Genomic DNA, 24,008 nt, shown 5'->3' on the forward strand with positions numbered 1-24,008 from the left:
ACTATGAAAATACGAGGCCCGTCGCCTGGGCCTCGACCAATCAGAGAATGAGTAAACGGGACAGACAGACAGACGGAAAAACCCTTAGACAATTATATATATAGATATATATACACAGTACAGACCAAAAGTTTGGACACACCTTCTCATTTAAAGATTTTTCTGTATTTTCATGACTATGAAAATTGTAAATTCACACTGAAGGTATCAAAACTATGAATTAACACATGTGGAATTATATACTTAATTTCAGTTGTTTCTCACTTTTTGGTTATGTCCTATATTGTAGTTTCTTCAAAGTAGCCACCTTTAGCTTTGATGACTGCCTTGCACACTCTTGATTAGCTTCAAGAGGTAGTAGCGTGGCACTGCTGAGGGGTTATGGAAGCCCAGGTTGCTTTGATAGCAGCCTTCAGCTCTTCTGCATTGTTGGGTCTGGTGTCATCTTCCTCTGGAAATACACATAATAATAATAATCTTTATTTTTTATATAGCGCTAACATATTCCGCAGCTCTTTACAGTTTTGCACACATTATCGTCGCTGTCTCCGTTGGGGCTCACAATCTAAATTCCCTATCAGTATGTCTTTGAAATGTGGGAGGAAACCGGAGTACCCGGAGAAAACCCACGCAAACACGGAGAGAACATACAAACTCTTTGCAGATGTTGTCCTTAGTGGGGCTTGAGCCCAGGACTCCAGCGCTGCAAGGCTGCTGTGTTATCCACTGCGCCACCGTGCTACCCCAACACATCCAACACATACATTCTCTATAGGGTTAAGGTCAGGCGAGTTTGCTGCCAATCAAGCACAGTGATACTGTTGTTTGTATACCAGGTATTGGTACTTTTGCTAGTGTCATAACGGATCAGCACCAATATTACAGCAGAAAGGTGGCTACTTTGAAGAACCTAGAATATAAGACATAATTTCAGTTGTTTCACACTTTTTTGTTAAGTATATAATTCCACATGTGGCTGGTAGATGATAATTCCACATGTAGATGGTGGCCCGATTCTAACGCATCGGGTATTATAGAATATGTATGTATGTACATAGCAGCCACATAGTATATAGCACAGGCCACGTAGTATATAGGAGCCATGTAGTATATAGCAGACAAATACTACGTGGCCTGTGCTATATACTATGTGGCTGCTATATACATACATATTGTAGAATACCCGATGCGTTAATACAGGCCACGCAATATATAACAGTGGCCACGCAGTATATAACACAGCCCAAATAGTATATAACACAGCCCACGCAGTATATAGCAGCCACGCAGTATATAACACAGGACATGCAGTATATAACAGTGGCCACGTAATATATAGCACAGGCCACGCAGTACATAACACAGCCCACATAGTATCTAACACTGGCCACGTAGTATTTAACATTGGCCACGTAGTATATAGCAGCCACGCTGTATATAACGCAGCCCACGCGCTATATAACACTGCCCACGTAGTATATAGCAGTGTGGGCACACATCCGTGTTAAAAAAAGATAATTACAACAAAAAATAGTTATATACTCACCCCCTGGGATCCAGCCAAGCTGTCCCTATGCGCGCGGCTGCCGCCATCTTCCGTTCCCAGGATGCATTGCGAAATTACCCAGATGACTTAGCGGTCTCTGGTAACGGAAGATGGCGGCAGCCACGAGCGCATCGTCGGACTACGGAGGGTGAGTATAGCAGGTTTTTTGTTGTTTTTTTTTTATTTTTAACATTAGATGTTTTTACTATTGACGCTGCATAGGCAGCATCAATAGTAAAAAGTTGGGGACACACAGGGTTAATAGCAGCGGTAACGTTACCCGCGGCATAGCGCTGTCCGTTACCGCTGGCATTAACCCTTTGTGAGCGGTGAATGGAGGGCAGTATGCGGGCGCCGGGCACTGACTGCGGGGAGTAGGGAGGGATTAATCGGACTGTGCCCGTCGCTGATTGGTCGCGGTAGCCATGACAGGCAACTGGCGAGACCAATCAGCGACACGGGATTTCCGTGACGGAAGTTGCAGACAGAAAGACGGAAGTACCCCTTAAACAATTATATATATATAATACACACTGTATACACACATACACTATGTTCCAAATTATTAAGCAAATAACATTTTTCTCGGATTTTCCTAAATGGTCGGTGCAAATGACAGTCAGTCTAATAAAGTCATCACCCGTTAGAGTATACATCAAATTTTATTGAAGAAACCTTCCAATGATAACAGTATAATCTCCAAAAGTAATGAAAACTCAAAATGCACTGTTCCAAACTATTAGGCACAGTAGAATTTCTAAACATTTGATATGTTTTAAAGAACTGAAAATGCTCATTTGTGGAATTTGCAGCATTAGGAGGTCACATTCACTGAACAAAAAAGCCATTTAACTCCAAAACATCCTAACAGGCCAAGTTACATGTTAACATAGGACCCCTTCTTTGATATCACCTTCACAATTCTTGCATCCATTGAACTTGTGAGTTTTTGGAGATTTTCTGCTTGTATTTCTTTGCATGAAGTCAGAATAGCCTCCCAGAGCTGCTGTTTTCATGTGAACTGCCTCCCACCCTCATAGATCTTTTGCTTGATGATACTCCAAAGGTTCTCTATAGGGTTGAGGTCAGGGGAAGATGGTGGCCACACCATGAGTTTATCTCCTTTTATGCCCATAGCAGCCAATGACTCAGAGGTGTTCTTTGCAGCATGAGATGGTGCATTGTCAGCATTAAGATGATTTTGCTCCTGAAGGTACGTTTCTGCTTTTTAGACCATGGAAGAAAGTTGTCAGAAACTCTATATACTTTGCAGAGGTAATTTTCACACCTTCAGGAGCCTTAAAGTTCCCTACCCGCTGTTTCCCCATGATTCCGGCCCAAAACATGACTCCTCCTCCTCCTTGCTGATGTCGCAGCCTTGTTGGGACATGGTGGCCATCCACAACCATCCAATACTCCATCCATCTGGACCATCCAGGGTCGCTCGACACTCATCAGTAAACAAGACTGTTTGAAAATTAGACTTCATGTATGTCTGGACCAACTGCAATCGTTTCTGCTTGTGAACACTGTTTAGGAGTGGCCGAATAGTAGGTTTATGCACCACAGCAAGCCTTTGAAGGATCCTACACCTTGAGGTTCGAGGGACTCCAAACACACCTGCAGCTTCAAATATCTGTTTGCTGGTTTGTAATGGCTTTTTAGCAGCTGCTCTCTTAATCCGATGAACTTGCCTGGCAGAAATCTTCCTCATTTTGCTTTTATCGGGACAAACACATTTGTGGTCAGATACAGCCACAAATCTCTTAACAGTACGATGATCATGTTTAAGTTTTCGGGAAATATCTAATGTTTTCATCTCTTGACCAATGCATTGCACTATTTGATGCTTTTCAGCAGCAGAGAGATCCTTTTTCTAAACTAATTATCACATGTGTTTAAGATTGATTTCAGTGATCCATTGAGCCCTGAGACACAATACCATGCATGAGTTTATTTGAAAAACAAAACAATTAGGCCATGTTCACACAGTGCGTTTTTTACTGCAGAACCGCAGCGGTTTTGCCGCTGCGGTTCCGCAGCTGTTTTCCATGCAGGGTACATTACAATGTACCCCTATGGAAAACAGGAACCGCTGTGCACACGGTCCTGAATTTCCCTCAAAAAGCCGCGGTGAATCGGTGCGGGAAAAAAGAAGGAGCATGTCACTTCTTTTTCCTAAACCGCAGCGGTTCTGTACCCATAGACCTCCATTGTGAGGTCAAAATCGCAGTAAAACCCGCAGATCAAAAATATATCTGCGGGTTTTACTGCGGTTTGTTGTGCAGAACCGCTGCAGCCGGAAGTGCGGGGAAGCCGGCGGAAGTGCGGGGCCGGAAGTGCGTGGGCGGAGAGACATGGAGGCATACCGGCGCATGGGGATCGTGTCGGCCGTTTGATTGATTTGGTATGTGTGTGCGTGTGTGTGTGTGTGTGTGTGTGTGTGTGTGTGTGTGTGTGTGTGCGCGCGTGTCCCCATGCGACGCTAGTGCCACCATTGTGCTAAGTCGCCGTATGGGACTACTACTCCCATCCGGTATTAGGATGGGAGAGTTGTCCCTGTGTCCGGCGACTTAGCACAATGGTAAAGTTACACCAAACACCTACACACAATACACATACATGACACACAGTACAGTACATACAACACATAACACAGAGTATATACTCACCAACAGCACACTTGTAGGCGAAGCCCTCGATCCTCCAGGAAAAAATCACAAAATAATAAACCAAATCCATACTCCCTGTCCGCAGAATCCATAAAACGAGTGTCCCACGCCGATCGGCTGCTCTCCGGCGATACACTGCCAGGAGCGAAGCTCCTAGCAGTGTATCGCGTACTGTCCCGGAGCTCAATGGCTCCGGCGTCTCGGTTAACAGCAGTACAGCTGCGTTGAACTTTCCCACGCAGCACTGCCGTTAAGCGAGAGTGCCGGGGTCAATGACCGCCGGTAAACTCGCTCGCGCATGCGCAGTGACACACCGACAGGAACTATGGCTCCTGTCAGTGTGTTGCTGCATCCGTGGAGAGCAGACATATCTCTGGATGTGTCTGTTCTCCATGGAAAATCTTCGTGGGATACGTGGCACTTAAATACGTGGCACTTAAATACGTGACACGTGTCACTTATACGTGATACGTGTCACTTAAATACGTGACACGTGTCACTTAAATACGTGGCACGTGGCACTTAAATACGTGGCACTGAAATACGTGATACGTGGCACATGGCACTTAAATACGTGGCACTTAAATACGTGGCACGTGGCACTGAAATACGTGGCACGTGGCACTGAAATATGTGGCACGTGGCACTTAAATACGTGGCACTGAAATACGTGGCACTTAAATACGTGGCACGTGGCACTGAAATACGTGGCACTGAAATACGTGGCACTGAAATACGTGGCACGTGGCACTTAAATACGTGGCACGTGGCACTGAAATACGTGGCACGTGGCACTTAAATACGTGGCACGTGGCACTGAAATACGTGGCACGTGGCACTTAAATACGTGGCACGTGGCACTTAAATACGTGATACGTGTCACTTAAATACGTGGCACGTGGCACTGAAATATGTGGCACTGAAATACGTGATACGTGGCACATGGCACTTAAATACGTGGCACGTGGCACTTAAATACGTGGCACTGAAATACGTGGCACTGAAATACGTGGCACGTGGCACTTAAATACGTGGCACGTGGCACTGAAATACGTGGCACTTAAATACGTGGCACGTGGCACTGAAATACGTGGCACTGAAATACGTGGCACTGAAATACGTGGCACGTGGCACTTAGGCTATGTTCACATTTGCGTTGTGCGCCGCAGCGTCGGCGCCGCAACACACAACGCAAAGTAAAACGCAGCAAAACGCATGCACAACGCTGCGTTTTGTGCCGCATGCGTCCTTTTTTTGATTGATTTTGGACGCAGCAAAAATGCAACTTGCTGCGTCCTCTGCGCCCGGATGCGTGCGCTGCAGTGACGCATGCGGCGCAAAACGCGGAGCGCTGTCATTCAAAACACGTCCACTCATTTTGGTGTTTAGTCCCAAAATGGAGGATGGAAGAAGAAAAGGGTTGGACAAGGAAATTACATCATTTCTTTTTTTTTTTTTTCCCCCACTGCAGTTAAAGCTTTATTTGTGTCAAACACAGACAATTTGCAGAGAAAACTGCATAAAAAACCGCACTAAAAACCGCACCAAAAACGCACCAAAACCGCACAAAAAACGCACCTGCGTTTTCTGCCAAGAGCTGCGGTTTTTGTCCTGAAAAAAAAAGGATTGAAATCAGGATCGTGTGAACATACCCTTAAATCTTTGACACTTAAATCCAATTTGCATAATAATTTGGAACACAGTGTATATACATACATATACACACACACACACACACACACACACACACACACACACACGTGTCCACAATGCATTATACTTGGGTTTGATAAGATCCCCCCATGTATCTGCCCCCTCAGGATTGCTCTCTTTAACCCTTTGCATGATTTTTTTAAAACTTTTTTTTTATAATTTTGTGTTGGAATTTGGAAAACAAATTTCCTGACTTTCATTTCCTTATCTTTTAAAAAAAATTTCTCTAAATAAAATCTGAGGCCAAGCTGCAGGAGGGTGAAGGTTGGAGGGAGGCTGCACAGTGCCGGAGGACTGTATGGGATCTATAGTCCGGTGCAGAGTCCCCCCAGATCCGGTTCAGTTGCCCTCTTCCCTCCAGAAATTTTGGAGTTCTGTCTCTTTCCAGGGCCAGCTCCCATATGTGTTGTCAGCGTCCCTCTCCGCCCTCCACATGGCTGTACCCCTGCGGGTAGATGCAGCAGAGATAAGTGACAACCCCACTGACTGCTCTGCAGGTCCTGACCGCCGTGCACTGACTGCTCCACAGGCGTTAGTCGCTCTGCACTGACTGCTCCACAGGCGCTGACCGCTCTGCACTGATTGCTCCGCAGGCGCTGACCGCTCTGCACTGGTTGCTCCGCAGTCGCTGACCGCCCTGCACTGACTGCTCCGCAGGCGCTGACCGCTCTGCACTGACTGCTCCGCAGGCGCTGACCGCCATGCACTGATTGCTCCGCAGGCGTTGTCTGCTCTGCACTGACTGCTCCGCAGGCACTAACCATCCTGCACTGACTGCTCCGCAGGCACTGACCGCCCTGCACTGACTGCTCCACAGGTGCTGACTGTGCTGCACTAGCTGCTGCGCAGGCGCTGACGGCCCTGCACTGACTGCTCCGCAGGCTCTGACGGCTCTTCACTGACCGCTCCGCAGACGCTGGTGGCCCTGCACTGACTGCTCCGCAGGCGCTGACCGCTCTGCACTGACTGCTCCGCAGGCTCTGAGGGCTCTTTACTGACTGCTCCGCAGGCGCTGACGGCCCTGCACTGACTGCTCCTCAGGCGCTGACTGCTCCGCAGGCGCTGACCACCCTGCACCGACTGCTCCGCAGGCGCTGACCGTGCTGCACTAGCTGCTCCACAGGTGCTGATGGCCCTGCACTGACTGCTCCGCAGGCGCTGACGGCCCTACACTGACTGCTCCGCAGGCGCTGACCGTGCTGCACTAGCTGCTCCGCAAGTGCTGATGGCCCTGCACTGACTGCTCCGCAGGCGCTGACGGCCCTACACTGACTGCTCCGCAGGCGCTGACGGCCCTGCACTGACTGCTTCGCAGGCGCTGACGGCCCTGCACTCACTGCTCCGCAGGCGCTGACGGCCCTGCACTCACTGCTCCGCAGGCGCTGACGGCCCTGCACTGACTGCTCCGCAGGTGCTGACGGCCCTGCACTCACTGCTCCGCAGGCGATGATGGCCCTGCACTGACCTCTCTGCACTGACTGATCCGCAGGCGCTGACTGCTCCGCAGGGGACGTCCTGTGCATGTGCGGTGCTGGTGACTGAAAATGGCTGTTCAGAATGGGAGGGCAGATGATTAACGCGTTTTATGTCCGTTGTCAGTGGAAACGAGAGCAGGACTTTGATTTCCAGCTACTAGAGAAGGCGGCGCGGGACGTGGAGGACCGAGAGAAGGAAGATCAAGAATGGGTGCATGCCAGGGCCATTCACGTCACCGAGCTGGACCTGGAGCCCCAGGACTACGACCTGGACATCAGCAAAGAGGTAAGAGATCCCCTGGAGTGCGAGATTCTGGCCTTCCTCCTCCCATGAAGTCTTCCTCTGCTGCAGAGGCTGTCCCATCACAATGTCGCCATCCAGTAGTTGTTTCCCAGGACAACATGCGGTCCCCTAACCCTCGTAATCTCTGTGTTAAATCAGTTCTTCTGGTGTCGTGAGAATGGCTGCCATTCCCTCAAAAGCTCAATTTCCACAATGTCAAAAGACGATGTGTCCGCAGTTCTCAGCAGCGGTCACTTTTCTCATTCACAGTTATCGACACCGGACAAGGTGGAAATTCCAGAGAGATACGTAGACTTAGACCCAGAGGACCCTCCGAGCAGAGAGGAGCAGGAGGCGAGATACCGGAGGGTGGAGAAGATCAAGAACATCCTGACCCGATCCAGGTCATTGCCACAAAACTTCCTCACATTCCCCAAGTTACTTCTCGTCATTAATCCAAAACCGTCCAGCTCATATCTCTTATCCTCCGCAGTGTCCACAACCTACAGCCGGCGGCACTTCCAGAAGAAACGGCTCCAGCAGACCTCGACCTGCAGATGCAAGAGCAGGAGAGGATGATAACCATCTCATACGCCCTCGCTTCTGAGGCCTCACAGCGAAGCAAACAAGTGGCAGGTAACAGAAACTTACTGCAGAGGTGCACTCACTACTCTGCTGGTGCAATCACTGTGTACATACATTACATTACTAATCCTGAGTTACATCCTGTATTATACTCCAGAGCTGCACTCACTATTCTGCTGGTGCAGTCACTGTGTACATACATTACTCATCCTGAGTCACATCCTGTATTATGCCCCAGAGCTGCACTCACTATTCTGCTGGTGCAGTCACTGTATACATTACATTGCTGATCCTGAGTTACCTCCTGTATTATACTCCAGAGCTGCACTCACTATTCTGCTGGTGCAGTCACTGTGTATATATATTACATTACTGATCCTGAGTTACATCCTATATTCTACCCCAGAGCTGCACTCACTATCCTGCTGGTGCAGTCACAAATTACATTACTGATCCTGAGTTACATCCTGTATTATACCCCAGAGCTGCACTCGCTATTCTGCTGGTGCAGTCACTGTGTGTGAAGGAAACTGGTTCCTCCCACATCACCAATCCGTGACGTAACTACACAGGCACAGCTCTCTGGCGCCCCCTTTGTCTCTCAGGTAAATAAGGGACCTGCACCTAGAGCAAATGGTCGCCGGGGTGACTGCCCTGTTATCCATGCTGGGTATTCTAAGATTCACAATCAGAATAAAAGGATCAGCCCAAAATTAATTTATGGTTTAATTGCCTTAAGGGCGCACTAAATAATTACAAGAAATATACAGTAAAAATATACCAAGAGTTACAGTCAGAGTAAAATATAACAATAAAAGTACAAGGCTTAGAGGTATAAAGCTGGAGGTCAATTTACCAGGTTGAAGGTCGCTTGTGGAGGCCGGGGAGCTCTGCGTTCCACAGGTACAAGACTTAAAGTTACCGGGCAGCCTCCAAAAAGCATGTGCTTGCTCCCCTCTGGCTGGCATATGCCCTGTTCCTTATTTTATCATCATCTTCTTCTGTTGTGTCTCACTGTCCATGTGTCCTCAGCTCTTAATCCTTCTGTGTCCCTCCCCCCTGTAACTGGGTGGGCTAAGAATATCCACCCTTCCGCTTCCCTGCAGGATCTATTCCCAATAACTAATAAATGGAATAACTTCTCTCAGGATGGTCGGATCAGTACGCGGGCTTTACCAGCGCATGTGGTTTGTTCTGCCAGTCGTACAGAGACTAAACCTGGACCCATTCAATCGCTGTGGGAGGCTGATCTCTATATCTCAGGTTCCAGAACTCTCACTGACCCGGGAGTTGCACTGTCAGATGCGCAATTTCTTCAGGACTATGAGGATATTTTTTATGAGCCTGTACCTTGGACGATGCGTCCATAATTCATAATTTCATGTTGGAGACGGTCTGGCTGGGAAGACAATAGCCGTGTCCTCCTGTAGCCACCTGACATGTATGCTTTAATTGAGCCCGCAGGCACCTCCTTGCTCCCAGCTGGCGTGGCTTCCTCATTCCATCTTTGAAGTGCCATCTGCCTGCTACACTGATCTAGTCCATTACCATACTAAAGGGTCTTCATTCAGGTAGGAAAAAGGTGGGGGCTAGGAGTGCTCATGTCCCTGCAGACGTGTGACAAGGTGAATTCTGATATGAGACAAATAGGAGTCAGGCCAATCTCAGATAGGAGGCCAAAATTAAGCTACTCCCTCATCACACCTCCCTGCTTTAGAGGGCGCTAGGGGGTAGCTCATTCCTGTGTTCCCCCATGCACCCTTCCGCACCTTCTCCTTGCCGGGACAACCCATCAGCGTTACCATTGTCTCTGCCTCTTCGGTGGCGAATGGTGAAGTGATACTGCTGGAGAGCGAAGCTCCAGCGTAGCAACCTCCCTTTCGTCTCAGAGACCGTGTGTAACCAGCTGAGGGGGTTGTGGTCTGTTTCCACGGTGAATTGGCATCCGTACAAGTATGGCTGCAGATGCTGCAGGGCCCATGCAATTGCTAGACATTCCTTCTCGATCGTGGAATAGGCCACTTCCCTCGGCAGGAGCTTCCGGCTCAGGTACAAAACGGGGTGTTCATGGCCCGTAGTGTCGACCTGGCTGAGCGCAGCCCCGGGGCCAAAGTCGCTGGTGTCAGTCTGTACTACGAACGGCCGCATGAAGTCGGCTGCCTGTAGTACAGGAGAGGTAGAAAGGGCGGTTTTGAGTGCCTGAAAAGGTGACTGTCCAGTCAACTGGGACGGGCAGCTTCTTCTTGGTGAGGTCCGTCAGGGGTTTGGCCAGGGTACTATAGTGTGGAACAAACCTCCTATAGTACCCGGCAGTCCCCAAGAAGGACTTCACCTGCTTCTTGGTCCTGGGGGTGGGCCAGGATGCGATGGCATCCACCTTCCCGGGCTCTGGCTTCAGAGCTCCCCCACCTACCCGGTGTCCCAGGTAGTGGACCTCACTCATACCCAGCTGGCATATTTCCGGCTTAATGGTCAAGCCAGCTCGCTGGATTCGCCCATGCACCTGCGCCAGGTGCTCTAGGTGATCCTCCCAAGTGGGACTGAAGATGGCAATGTCATCCAGGTATGCGGTCGCATACCCTTCCAGTCCCTCGAGCAGCGTGTTGACCATCCGCTGAAAAGTGGCAGGGGCATTCTTCATGCCGAAGGGCATCACCGTGGACTCGTACAGTCCAAATGGGGTGATAAAGGCAGAGCGTTCCCATGCCTTAGGGGTCAGGGGAATCTGCCAATATCACCTGCTCAGATCCATGATGGTCAGGTACTTGACCCCGGCCAGCTGATCGAGGTCATCGATGCGCGGCATTGGGTACGCATCGGTGACCGTCACAGCGTTGAGCCCCGGGAAGTCCACGCAGAACCGCGTAGTTCGGTCCTTTTTAGGGACGAGGACTACAGGCGAAGCCCACGCGCTGTTGGACGCTTGGATCACCGCCAGCTTCAGCATCTCGTCTATCTCTTGGCGCATGTGCTGCTGCACCTCGAGAGAGACCCGATATGCTGAACGCTGGATTGGGGGGTGATTGCCGGTGTCCACCTCATGGACAGCTGCCTCAGTCCTTCTGGGCAGGCTGCTGAACAGCTCCCAAAAGGGGTGTAGGGTCACCCCCAGCTGGGAACGTTGGTCCTCCGAGAGCTGGTGGCCAACCCCCACATCCTCGATGGATCCACCCGTCTTGGGTGAGTAGATCCAGGAGGGTTTCTACCTCACCTTCCTCGGGAAGGTTGCACACTGGGTGGGCACAAGCCTCCCGCTCATGATGTGCCTTCATCATGTTCATGTGGAAGGCCTTCCTCCTTCCACGGGTGTGGTCCAGGGTGACCAGATAGGTGACGACGTTGAGCTGCTGGTGCACGAGGTATGAACCCTCCCAGGCCACCTGAAGCTTGTTTTGTGGTACGGGGACCAGTACCCACACCTTTTGACCCACCTGGTACGTCCTCTCACAAGCATTCTGGTCGTACCACCGCTTCTGCTCAGCTTGGGCCTGGGCCATGTTGCCCAGCAGTGTCAAGGCCGTCATTCTGTCCTGGAAGCGCACGACATACTCAATGACCGACACTCCAGGGGTGGCCAAATCTCCTTCCCATGCTTCCTTCACTAGAGCAAGGGGCCGCCGTTCACGTCGCCCATACAAGAGCTCAAAGGGGGAGAACCCCGTTGAGGCCTGTGGAACCTCTCGGTAGGCAAATAGAAGGTGTGGGAGATACCGCTCCCAGTCTCTCCCATGGGAGTCAACCAACATCTTAAGCATCTGCTTTAAGGTGCCATTGAACCGCTCACACAGGCCATTGGTCTGTGGGTGATACGGGCTGGCTACCAGATGTTGCACCTGTATCTGCTTACAGAGAGACTCCATCAGCTGTGACAAACTGGGTCCCTCGGTCGCTGAGCTTTTCCTGGGGAAACCCCACTCTGGAGATGATCTCCAGTAAGGCAGTGGCCACTGTCAGCCCGAATGGACAACAAAGCTACCGCCTCCAGGTACCAGGTGGCATAGTCCACTAGCGTTAATATAAAGCATTTTCCGGAGCGGTAGGGTGTGGACAGAAGTCCAATGAGATCCACAGCCACCCTTGAGAAAGGCTCTTCAATGATGGGCAGAGTTACCAGTGGGGCTTTGGGGTGCCGCCCCGCCTTCCCCACCCTCTGACAGGTGTCACACGAACGGCAGTAGGCAATTACCTCGGTCCTCATTCCAGGCCAGTAGAAATGCTGCGCTAGCATGGCCCTGGTTTTAGCGATCCCTAGGTGTCCGGCCAAGGGAATCTCGTGTGCTATCCGCAACAATTCCGCCCTGAACGGATAGGGTACCACTGTCGATCCCTGGGCCATGCCTACGGTGAACCCTGCTGGACCTTTACCCGGTACAGCCGTCCCTGGTCCCAGACCACCCGCTCGCGGTCTGACTCCCCGAGAGGCTGTGCCGCCTGCTCCTTCAGAGCTTTCAGGCTAGCGTCAGCTTCCAACGCTGCCTGAAATCCCTGACTAGATGTAGCAAGAATGAACGCCACTGCCACATCCGCTGTCAGCTCCCAGGGATCTGTCTCCTAGCCGCTGTCTGACTCGGCAGCCACTTGGTCGGAGAGGGGGACGCCGTCTGACCTCTGCGAGGCTCCTTGGGCTCCGGCGCTCCCAGTCCTGGTGACAGCAGCTACGACCGCTGTGCCCACGGGTAGTGCCTGCTTCCCCTCGGCTCCTGACCTAGTCGCCGGGTCAGGCAGACTTCCCTGACATCCTGGGTGTGGGGAACTCCTGCCCTGGTGGCTCCTCTCCCGGGACGCCCCCTCCCCCCATGGCCTGTTCCTCTTCCTGCAGAGGCCCTAGACTCAGCAGGCTGGATTCACTTAGGGGCCCTACACTGCCCATAGCAGCCCCTCCCTCCTCCTCTGATCTCTCCCCTACAGTCTCCTCACCTGTCCTCACTGTGAGCCCTGTGTGTGGGGTGTCAGTGCATGGATTACCATCAGGTTTCACTCCCTCCTCCACTGTTGGAGGCACATTCAACACATCAACATCGGCATTCACAGTAGAGTCATGACATTCTTTGGGAGCTGAAGATGGTGGTTCAGTGGCCACATACTGAGATACTAGCTACTCCAAATCGGTCCCAAGTAACACATTGGCAGGAATATTTGGCATTACTCCCACCTCCCGCATTCCCCTCCCGGCGCCCCAGTCCAAAAACACCTTGGCGACAGGCAGCGCCGGTTCCACGCTTCCAATTCCGGAGATGGAAAGGGTTTTCCCTGGTACCAAGTCTTAAGGGGACACCACCTCAGGACATACCAGGGTTCGTTCAGCGCCTGTGTCCCGCAGTCCCATGACCGCTGAGCGGCCGATGGTGACGGGTTGGTAATTGTCCAGGGACCGCCCACCACCTCCTCCCACACATAAAACAGTGGACGGTTTCTGGGACAGGGATAGGGCCTTATGACGCTGGGGACACGCAGCCTTGAAGTGTCCCGGCTGGTTGCAGTGATGACAATGTCTGGGTTCTGCGCCTGGCCTGGAGAGGGCAGCGGGGGGTACATCCCTTGTACTCTGGGGGCTGGGGAAACCGGCAGGATTGGGCTTCCCCCCTCTCCAGGTGCTGCTGGCAGGCTTCTTCGGCTCAGGCGCCCTGTTATTGGCATACTCGTCTGCCAGGGTGGCTGTAGCAGTTCCATAATAACTGCTCCGTGACGAACAGTTCCTGGACCTCCTGGCGGGTGGTGAGCGCTAGACCCGAGGTCCAGTGCTCTGCAGCTCTCGGCAACGCCCGCATGTGGTCAGTCCAGGTGTCCTTTGGGCCCCACTGCAGGCTCCGGAACTCCTTGCGGTAGGACTCCGGGGTGAGGTTGTAGTGCTGGATCAGGGCCTGCTTGATGCTGTTGTAGTCCTGCTCCGTCCCCCAAAACTTCCAGGGACACCCCTCAAACGGGGGGTCAGGTATCTTGCCCACTGATCCAGGGCCAGATGGTGTTGGAGGCAGGTCCTTTCAAAGGCCTGCAGGAAGGAATCCAGGTCTCCATCCTTCTCAAGCAGAGGGAAGTCCTCGGCCCGGACTTTGGAAGCCTTGGACTCTGGTGGTGTTGGGACGTCCAGGGGGGAGCCCGTGTTGAGCCATCCCCAGTCGGTGCTGGCGCTCCGCTGTTCTCTCTGCCGCTGCTTGCTCCGCAGCTTCACGGCGTTCTGCCCGCTCTCGCTCCACTGCTTTCTCTGCAGCGGCCATGAGTTTCACATAGGCGTCTTCGTTACCCGCTTCGAGACGTGCCACTGCCGCTGCAACAAGGGCCGCTGATGTGGACAGGCTGGGGTGGGTAGTCCCCTGCGGGACTAAGCACAGGTGGCTGGCTCCTTGGGGAGTCCTGGCTGAGCTCCCCCTCGCCTTGAACGGTACCGTCCACCACAACATCCTCAGACCATAGCACTGGCCTGCGCCCTCACCGCACTCCTGGTGCCCTCCGCCATCTTTGGAACCTCTGGACACAGCTGTAACCCTGACCTTAAACACAACTTATTATATCTACACTCTGATCGTCTAGTGCTGGGCTGACCTTAAGACCCCAGCAGTGAAAGTTACCGCTGGTAGTCTTTAGTGTCTGGGAGTAGGGGTCCCACGCACACTATTACTCTGATCCCACCACGCTGCCACCAATGTGAAGGAAACTGGTTCCTCCCACGTCACCAATCCCTGACGTAACTACACAGGCACAGTTCTCCGGCGCCCCCTTTGTCTCTCAGGTCAATAAGGGACCTGCACCTAGAGCAAATGGCCGCCGGGGAGACTGCCCTGTTACCCACGCTGTGTATTCTAAGATTCGCAATCAGATTAAAAGGATCAGCCCAAAATTAATTTATGGTTTAATTGCCTTAAGGGCGCACTAGATAATTACAAGAAATATACAGTAAAAATATACAAAGAGTTACAGTCAGAGTAAAATATAACAAAAATAGTACAAGGCTTAGAGGTATAAAGCTGGAGGTCAATTTACCAGGTTGAAGGTCGCTTGTGGAGGCCGGGGAGCTCTGCGTTCCACAGGTACAAGACTTAAAGTTACCGGGCAGCCCCCAAAAAGCATGTGCTTGCTCCCCTCTGGCTGGCATATGCCGTTCCTTATTTTATCATCTTCTTCTGTTGTGTCTCACTGTCCATGTGTCCTCAGCTCTTAATCCTTCTGTGTCCCTCCCCCCTGTAACTGGGTGGGCTAAGAATATCCACCCTTCCGCTTCCCTGCAGGATCTATTCCCAATAACTAATAAATGGAATAACTTATCTCAGGATGATCGGAACAGTACACGGGCGGTACCAGCGCATGTGGTTTGTTCTGCCTGTCGTACAGAGACCAAACCTGGACCCATTCGATCGCTGTGGGAGGCTGATCTCTATATCTCAGGTTCCAGAACTCTCACTGACTCGGGAGTTGCACTGTCAGATGCGCAATTTCTTCAGGACTATGAGGATATTTTTTATGAGCCTGTACCTTGGACGATGCGTCCATAATTCATAATTTCATGTTGGAGACGGTCTGGCTGGGAAGACAATAGCCGTGTCCTCCTGTAGCCACCTGACATGTATGCTTTAATTGAGCCCGCAGGCACCTCCTTGCTCCCAGCTGGCGTGGCTTCCTCATTCCATCTTTGAAGTGCCATCTGCCTGCTACACTGGTCTAGTCCATTACCATACTAAAGGGTCTTCATTCAGGTAGGAAAAAGGTGGGAGCTACGAGTGCTCATGTCCCTGCAGACGTATGACAAGGTGAATTCTGATATGAGACAAAATGGAGTCAGGCCAATCTCAGGTAGGCCAGCATTATGCCCCATATCCAAGATGGCAGCTGCACCCTCTTCACACTGTGTACATACATTACATTACTGATCCTGAGTTACATCCTGTATTATACTCCAGAGCTACACTCACTATTCTGCTGGTGCAGTCACTGTGTACGTACATTACTGATCCTTAGTTACAACCTATATTATACCCCAGAGCTGCACTCACTATTCTGCTGGTGTATTATATAACGCCTCAGATTGTCTAATTCTGTGTGGATCTTTGCAGCCGGACCACTGGTCTTGGGGTGCGTCTCCCACCGGCCAGCTGCTCCCCTCCTCCACAGTCGGATGTACTACACCATTGTATGAGAAGCACGGACGTAAAATGAGGTGTGGAGCATGCTGGGTAATGTGTGTGATGTAGAGAGGAAGCAGTGAGCACCAGTGAGGCCCGACACTGAGCCTCACCCATCATGTAGCAGGAGGGTGCGTTAACCTGGTTACACTCGCACCCCATGACCGTGAGGGGAGTCAACCCTGTAACGTCCGCACCGCATAACTGAGGCGCTGACCCCATAACGTCCATACCCCGTGAGGCGCCGACCCCGTAATATTCGCACTGTGACTGAGCCACTGACCCTCTAAGGTCCTCACCCAGTTACCTTAAGAGGCGCCAATCCCGTAACATTCACACAGCGTAACTGAGGCGCTGACCCCATAACGTTCTCACCCTGTTACCATGAGAAGCGCCGATCCTGTAATGTCCACAACCCGTGACCGAGGCGCAGACCCAGTAACGTCCGCACCCTGTTATCGATGTAGGAGGAAAGTTGCCGCTGCCTCCTCTCAGAGAATGTGATCAGTGTTTGCCTGCATGGACGTGTTGTGTTTGGCGCTGGAGCGCAAGCCTGTGCTGGGCGGAAAGGAGGCGAGCGAGGCCTCGGCGGGAAGGAGGTGAGCGCGAGACCTGGGCTGGAAGGAGAGCGAGGCCTGGGTGGAAAGGAGGGGAGCGCGAGACCTGGGCGGGAAGGATGAGAGCGTGGCCTGGGCGGGAAGGAGGAGAACGAGGCCAGGGTGGGAAAGGAGGTGAGCGAGGCCTGAGCGAGGAGGGGAGCGAGGCCTGGGCGGGAAGGAGCGCGAGCGAGGCCTGGGCGGGAAGGAGCGCGAGCGAGGCCTGGGCGGGAAGGAGCGCGAGCGAGGCCTGGGCGGGAAGGAGCGCGAGCGAGGCCTGGGCGGGAAGGAGGAGAGCGAGGCCTGGGCGGGAAGGAGCGCAAGACCTGGGCTGCAACGAGGAGAGCGAGGCCTGGGCTGCAACGAGGAGAGCGAGGCCTGGGCTGCAACGAGGAGAGCGAGGCCTGGGCGGGAAGGAGGAGAGCGAGGCCTGGGCGGGAAGGAGGAGAGCGAGGCCTGAGCGGGAAGGAGGGGAGCGCGAGGCTTGGGCGGGAAGGAGGAGAGTGAGGCCTGGGCGGGAAGGAGGAGAGCATGAGGCTTGGGCGGGAAGGAGGAGAGCAAGGCCTGGGCGGGAAGGAGGAGAGCATGAGACCTAGGCTGCATGTAGGAGAGTGAGACCTGGGCGGGAAGCCTGAAGGGGCGGTTCACCTCTGCAATATCCTGTATTTTCAGAAAAATGTGTATTTTTCCTTTGTGGACATGCTCTTTAAGCTTCTCGTTAGACGGGTTGCATGGAGTGGTGTAGCTGCCGTCTTGCCACTGGGGTGTCTCGTCTCTGACTTTGTCCCTTGCTCTTTCCTCAGCTCACGCCGTGTACGATCATTGAGCAGTTCCCATCTGTGGCGGTGTTCACCATGCTCCGAGCTGATGTCTCACCTCTGGGGGTCCATGTGCGTTTCTGCTGCTTCCCACCCCTCAGAAAATGGACACAATTTCCGGTTGTTGGAGGGGCTCCCCTCCACATCCTCCGGAGCGCAGGGTCCTCCTGACTTCTGCACATCAAGTGCCTTAACACACAGCGGAAGGTGTGCGGTGCAGAGCCTGGCGGCGGAATAGAGCGGCTCCTTCTCCTCCAGCACTTTTTAGATTGGATGATCATGAAAGTTCCAACTTTCTTCCAGATGATATCATGATGACATCATAACCCTGGAGCTCAACTGGTCACACTACAACTCCCAGCATACCTTGTGACTCGTCACCCTAGGGCTGTGTGTTCCCTCCCCGGAGGCTCCGGACGCCGCTGTTTGCTGTGGTTTGAAGTTTATCACTGAGGATTTTCTTAGAGATTTGCATTTTCTGTGTCCGGAGATCGATGTGTAAGACCCGGCTCTAGAGGGCGCTGTGATCTGCGCTGCCGGCGTCACTTTTATTACGTTTTGCCAAATTAGATTCTATATTTTTGAATTTATAAAATATATATATATTGAGATGAATAAAGAAAATGCAAAAATCTTCTCGTCAGTCACAAGCTGTCGGCTGACTCCCATTTCTCAGTTTGTATCCATAATTCTTTCTGCAGTCCCCTCTATGGGATCCGGCCAGTGCCCCTCACTGCCCGCAGGTTTACACTGCAGCACCTGCCCCATAAGGCTTCTTTCACATTTCCATCGGTACTCAGCCGTCGCCAAGCGTCAGAGTGACGTACCAACGGAAGTTTGTGAGTGACATGAGCAGCGGACACAGTGTTTCAACGCGTCCGCTGCCCATTGTAAAGTCCCAGGGAGGAGGGGGTGGAGTTCCAGCCGGGAATGCGCAGTAAAAAATGCAGGACAACGTACGAAAAAACGTTCCCTTGAAGGTTTTTTTGATACAACGGCCCGCCAAATACCGACGCATGGAACGTTTCTCCATACGTCGCGATGCGTCGGTAATTCAAGTCTATGTGCTCCTGCAGGCAACTTTGCAGGATGCGTTTTTTACACAGAACGACGCATTGTGACGGTCTGCAAAAGACGGAAATGTGAAAGTAGCCCAAGAATAGAGGGGTCTGACTATCACCTCAGGGGGTCACCATCTCAACGTGAACCTGAGGTCAGAGCCGCGCCGACCCCTCAATCCAGATGTTGCCAACCAGAACAAAATCCTCCATTCTTTATACTGCAAAACAGAACTGGAGGCCGGTCATCTGCAGCAACAGACCCCCTACTGCTCAGCAGAGGAGCCCCGATGTGGTGGTCTAGGGTGTGTGAACAGGAGAAGGGGGGAGGTCAGAGGGGGGGGGGGGGAGGGGAGGGCAAACAAAGGAAGGGGGCACAGTGGAGTAGGTCGTACAGAGGGAGAGGGTACAGCAGAGGAGGACAAACAGAGGGGGGCACAGCAGAGGAGGGCGAACGGGGGGGGCACAGCGGGGGAGGGGGTGGGTGGACAGAGGGAGGGGGCACAGCGGGGGAGTGCAGATGGAAGGGGGAGTGCAGACAGGGAAGGGGGCACAGCGGAGGGGGTGGGTGGACAGGGGGAGGGGGCACAGTAGAGGAGCGGGGACAGCAGAAGAGGACTAACGGGGGCACAGCAGAGGAGGGCGAACAGAGGGCACAGCGGGGGGAGTGTGAACAGAGAAAGGCGGCACAGCGGGGGAGGGTGGACAGGGGGTGGAAGATATGATCAAGCAAGGGATCTTTTTTTTTTTCATTGAAAATCCATTACAATCCAGACAGACGCGTTTCAGACTAAACATCATTGCAGACACTCAGCTAAATTAGGACAACTATCCCTCATGTCCCTAGAGGGTGAAACTCCAATGACTCCCCCACCATCTGATGTTAACCCTTGTTGGTGGAGTTTCCCCATAGTCACATGTGATGTGGTCTCTTTATATCCCTGCATTCACCGCCATCTGACAGATCTACCTCAGCCATTAATCATTTTCTTATAATGGGGTGGGGGGGCAGTTTTTTGCAGTGTCAATTAATATATGTCCAGATCGGAGTTCTTTGTGCACAGATAACCTGTTTTCGGCCGGGATCACACATGCGAGAAATATGGCCGAGTCTCGCATGTTAATACTCGGCCCTGCCGCCTGCACTCAGGAGCGGAGCGTGCGGCCGCATAGCAATACATGGAGCCGCACGCTCTGCTCTAGAGTGCCGGTGGCAGTGCCGGGTATTAACATGCGAGACTCGGACGTATTTCTCGCACGTGTGATCCCGGCCTTCATCCCATGTCAGGAGCTACGGCCGCTACATAGACGATCTCCCAATATGGGATGGATAAACCCAATGAATTTGCCTTGTATAACAATAATATGAGCTGGATGTTCACTTCTAATATGCAGACACCTAGGACATCTCATGTGAAGGACGTGGACATTCCCAAATATCAAGAATACAGAGGTCAATTCCACGTTGTTGGCAACATCACACCATCCCACACGTGGTCAACAATGTACCAGTGGGAGAGATGACAAGGGTTAAAGGGATTGGTGACTATGGGGAAACTTCACCAACAAGGGTTAAAATCTAAGATAGATGGTGGGGGAGTAATTAGAGCTTCACCCCCCAGGCCATGACCTGTATAGTCCGGTCTGGTGTAGTTCAGAACCTGCAATCACTAAGGACATTTAGTCTGAAACTCGTCTTCGTCTACTCTAGGTCTGGATTTTAATAAATTTGCAATAAATAAGTATTTAACTATGCCTCGTTCTACGGGACTTCCCTTTCCTCTTCATTGACCTCATGCCATACTTCAAGACCTTCTGTGCAGAGAAGATCCTTGGCCTGTGGGTGAAGATCAGACTACCATAAGGGTATGTGCACACGTCCGGATTTCTTGCAGAAATTTCCTGAAGAAAACCGGAAATTTTCTGCAAGAAATCCACATTTTTTTTTTCCGTTTTTTTCGCATTTTTTTTTAGCATTCTGCAAGCGTAATTAGCTTGCAGAATGCTAAAGTTTTCCAAGCGATCTGTAGCATCGCTTGGAAAACTGACTGACAGGTTGGTCACACTTGTCAAACATACTGTTTGACAAGTGTGACCAACTTTTTACTATAGATGCTGCCTATGCAGCATCTATAGTAAAAGATAGAATGTTTAAAAATAAAAAAAATGCTTATACTCACCCAGACATCTCCTCAGCGGCGTCCGTTCCTCTTCCTATAGCTGGTGTGTGCACGCAGGACCTTCCATGACGTCGCGGTCACGACCAATCACAAGACAGTGACGTCATCGCAGGTCCTTCACCGCACACCAGCTACAGGAACCGAAGCGACAGCGTGCAGCTGAGAGGCGGGAAGACATCGAGGGTGAGTATAGGACTATTTTTTATTTTAATTCTTTTTTTTTTTACCAATTATATGGTGCCCAGTCCGTGGAGGAGAGCCTCCTCTCCTCCACCCTGGGTACCAACCGCATATAATCCGCTTACTTCCCGCATGGTGGGCACAGCCCCGTGCGGGAAGTAAGCAGATCAATGCACTCCTGGGTGTGCGGAATCCCCGCAATTCCACATTTTTAATGAACATGTTGCTTTTTTTTCCGCGATGTGATTTTTTCGCGGAAAAAAATCGCAACATTTGCACAAAAAATGCGGAATACACTGTAAATAATAGGAGGCATATGTTAGCGTTTTTTTCGCGTTTTTATAGCGAAAAAACGCGAAAAAAACGCTAAACATCCTGAACGTGTGCACATGGCCTAAGGTTTCCCAAGACATTTAACAGGCGGAGGGGGCAGATGTAGGAGGGAGGAGTGGGCGAACAGGAGGGGACATGGAATAATGGAGGGAAGGGGCATGTGGCGGAGGAGGGGGTGGTTGAACACAGTGGGTGCAGCATAGGACGACGGGACGCTCCTGTGTGGTGGGGGGGGGGGGGTTTTGAGACGGGACGCTCCTGTGAAGGGGAGAGAGAGACAGACGCTTGGGGGGGGGGGCGGCCGTCTATGGGGGGGGGGGGAAGGCGTTTTCTTGCTGCTAGAACAAGTACAATCCTATTCACACCGTGTATCTGACAACTGCAGAATTAAAACGGGCACAATGAGGTTTTCACTCAAGCCGTTTTATGAGTGTTTTCCTTCTCTGGATGCAGCCTGCAGTGTAAAGAAAGGAGGTTTTAATTGATACGCGACGTTTACAAATCATAAAGATAAAAAACCCCACAAAATTACATCTGACCTAAACATTTAGCGCGATCACAGAATGAACCACCATGCTTTACACTGCAGGTTGTACCAGTTTAGAAGTAAACGGTTTCATGGATAAAGTTTTGCCTTCTGTATTTTGGCAGATGACCCCTCCGATGTTCATGTTCTATAGGGAGCCCCAACAAACAGGACTGGATCCCTTCAGCGAGAAGTGCCAACAGAAGACAAGATGGCAGCCGGCGCTGTGCCCAGATTAGATGCTGTTATTAGCACTAGATGTGCCCCCTGTACTGGTAATCGCGGCCTCGGCAGGGGGCACTCGGCACAGAAGCCACAATAATGATTTAGTTGGCGCGGCTCCTGACTTTTACATGCAGACGAGAAGAAAGCGTCTTCATAGTGGCAGAGTACAAAGCGGCAGAACACGAGCGCACATCACAGCGGCCGCCATTCTGTTTGAACCGGCGGATTGATCGGCTCGGACCCGTCTGCAGTTCTCACTATTATCCGAGCTGCTGAACTAAATCGACTCAGATGAACTTTCCACGGAAACTTCTTCACTTATTTTTTTTAGTTCAAAGCCAAAAATCTATTAAAGGGCATATTTAATCGTGTTGTGTAGAGGCGTTCTGTGATAACGGCACGAACGCAAAACTGCAGGCGGAAAACAAGATGTAAAGCTCGGCGGATCCTGCGCTGGGGGAGGGGTCATAGGCCGACAAGGCCGCACACATCCATAGTACAAAGAGCCCTGAGCCAGGAAAATATGCCAGTCCTGTGTCACGGCCCCCAGGGGACCCTCCAGCGCTCCTAGAGACCTGTGTCACAGCCGAGCCACCCTCTGGCTCCCAGGGATACCCTCCAGTGCTCCTAGAGACCCGTGGCACAGCCCCCAAGCTACCCTCTGGCCCCCAGCGCTCCTAGAGTCCCGTGTCATGGCCCCCAAGCTACCCTCTGGCCCCCAGGGATACCCTCCAGTGCTCCTAGAGACCCGTGGCACGGCCCCCGAGCAACCCTCTGGCATCCAGCGATGCGCTCCTAGAGACCCGTGTCATGGCCCCTGAGCTACCCTCTGGCCCCCAGGGATACCCTCCAGCGCTCCTAGAGACCCGTGTCACGGCCCCCCGAGCTACCCTCTGGCCCCCAGGGATACCCTCCGACACCCAGATCACAGGCCCCCGGCTTCCCTACAGACCAGAGACAGCAGCACCTGAGTTGTGTCTGACACGTGGTACATCCGGCACATTACGGGATGCGGCTCAGCAGGCATCGCTAATGGTGGGGAGGCTACACCATGACGTCTTACCTGCAATTCACCAGTCGCGGTGAAGCCCCCTGGACTCGGCCTCCTGACCCTGCATGAGGTTCAGACTCTGCACTGCCATGGCCAAAGCACCAGGTTCATTAACCCCTTCCTTAGATATTACAGTATAAAATACAGCAGAAAGGTGAAAAAACAATCCAAATGGTTTTATACAAAAAGTGTCGCGATTCCTCGGTGGTTTTCCGTTAATTGGTGGCCAGAGTCGCTTTTCATTTCTCGGGGCGGTGCAACAGAACAGCAATTCTGGAGTTTGATTTGTTTCTCTTTAAGGAGTTTACTGTGAGGATCGCGTTTTACAAGATGATCGGACTTTTACCAGCACGACGATGACAAATGGATTTAGATTTTTGCTTTGTTTTTCATGGTGGAAATGGGGGCGCAGGAATCACTATTTTATTCTAGGAGACTTGAACCTGCAATCGTCTGTTCTATGTATAATAGCGGTATACAGCGAAAAGTGACGTCTCCTAGGAAGTGAAGGCTGTGGCTGAGCCTGAATGGAGCACAAACATGGCTGCCGCGGTCCTTCTGAAGACCCCTGGTGGCTATAACAATGGGCAGCACAACTGCGCGTGCCTTAAACGCCGCCGTCAGAGATTGGCGCCCGCTCCATACACACCACA

General features: G+C 51.9%; 1 protein-coding gene across 7 annotated transcripts in view; it reads left to right on the forward strand.

The window, feature by feature from the left end:
• Positions 1–18,434, forward strand: part of PLEKHA7 (pleckstrin homology domain containing A7) — a 203,528-nt gene extending 185,094 nt beyond the window's left edge. For 3 of the 7 annotated variants that reach the window (XM_077286559.1, XM_077286564.1, XM_077286566.1), the window contains 4 exons: positions 7,531–7,692; positions 7,960–8,093; positions 8,183–8,325; positions 16,320–16,551. In XM_077286559.1, coding sequence (XP_077142674.1) covers positions 7,531–7,692; positions 7,960–8,093; positions 8,183–8,325; positions 16,320–16,402 — 522 coding nt within the window. In that variant the 3' untranslated portion in view covers positions 16,403–16,551. Of the gene's footprint in view, positions 1–7,530; positions 7,693–7,959; positions 8,094–8,182; positions 8,326–16,319; positions 16,552–17,787 lie in introns of those variants that run through there. The other 4 variants (XM_077286563.1, XM_077286565.1, XM_077286562.1 and 1 more) reach the window with 3 other exon arrangements.
• The last annotated feature ends 5,574 nt before the right edge of the window (positions 18,435–24,008 follow it).

This window comes from Ranitomeya variabilis, chromosome 2 (assembly GCF_051348905.1).
Source record: "Ranitomeya variabilis isolate aRanVar5 chromosome 2, aRanVar5.hap1, whole genome shotgun sequence".
NCBI classification, from domain to species: domain Eukaryota; kingdom Metazoa; phylum Chordata; class Amphibia; order Anura; family Dendrobatidae; genus Ranitomeya; species Ranitomeya variabilis.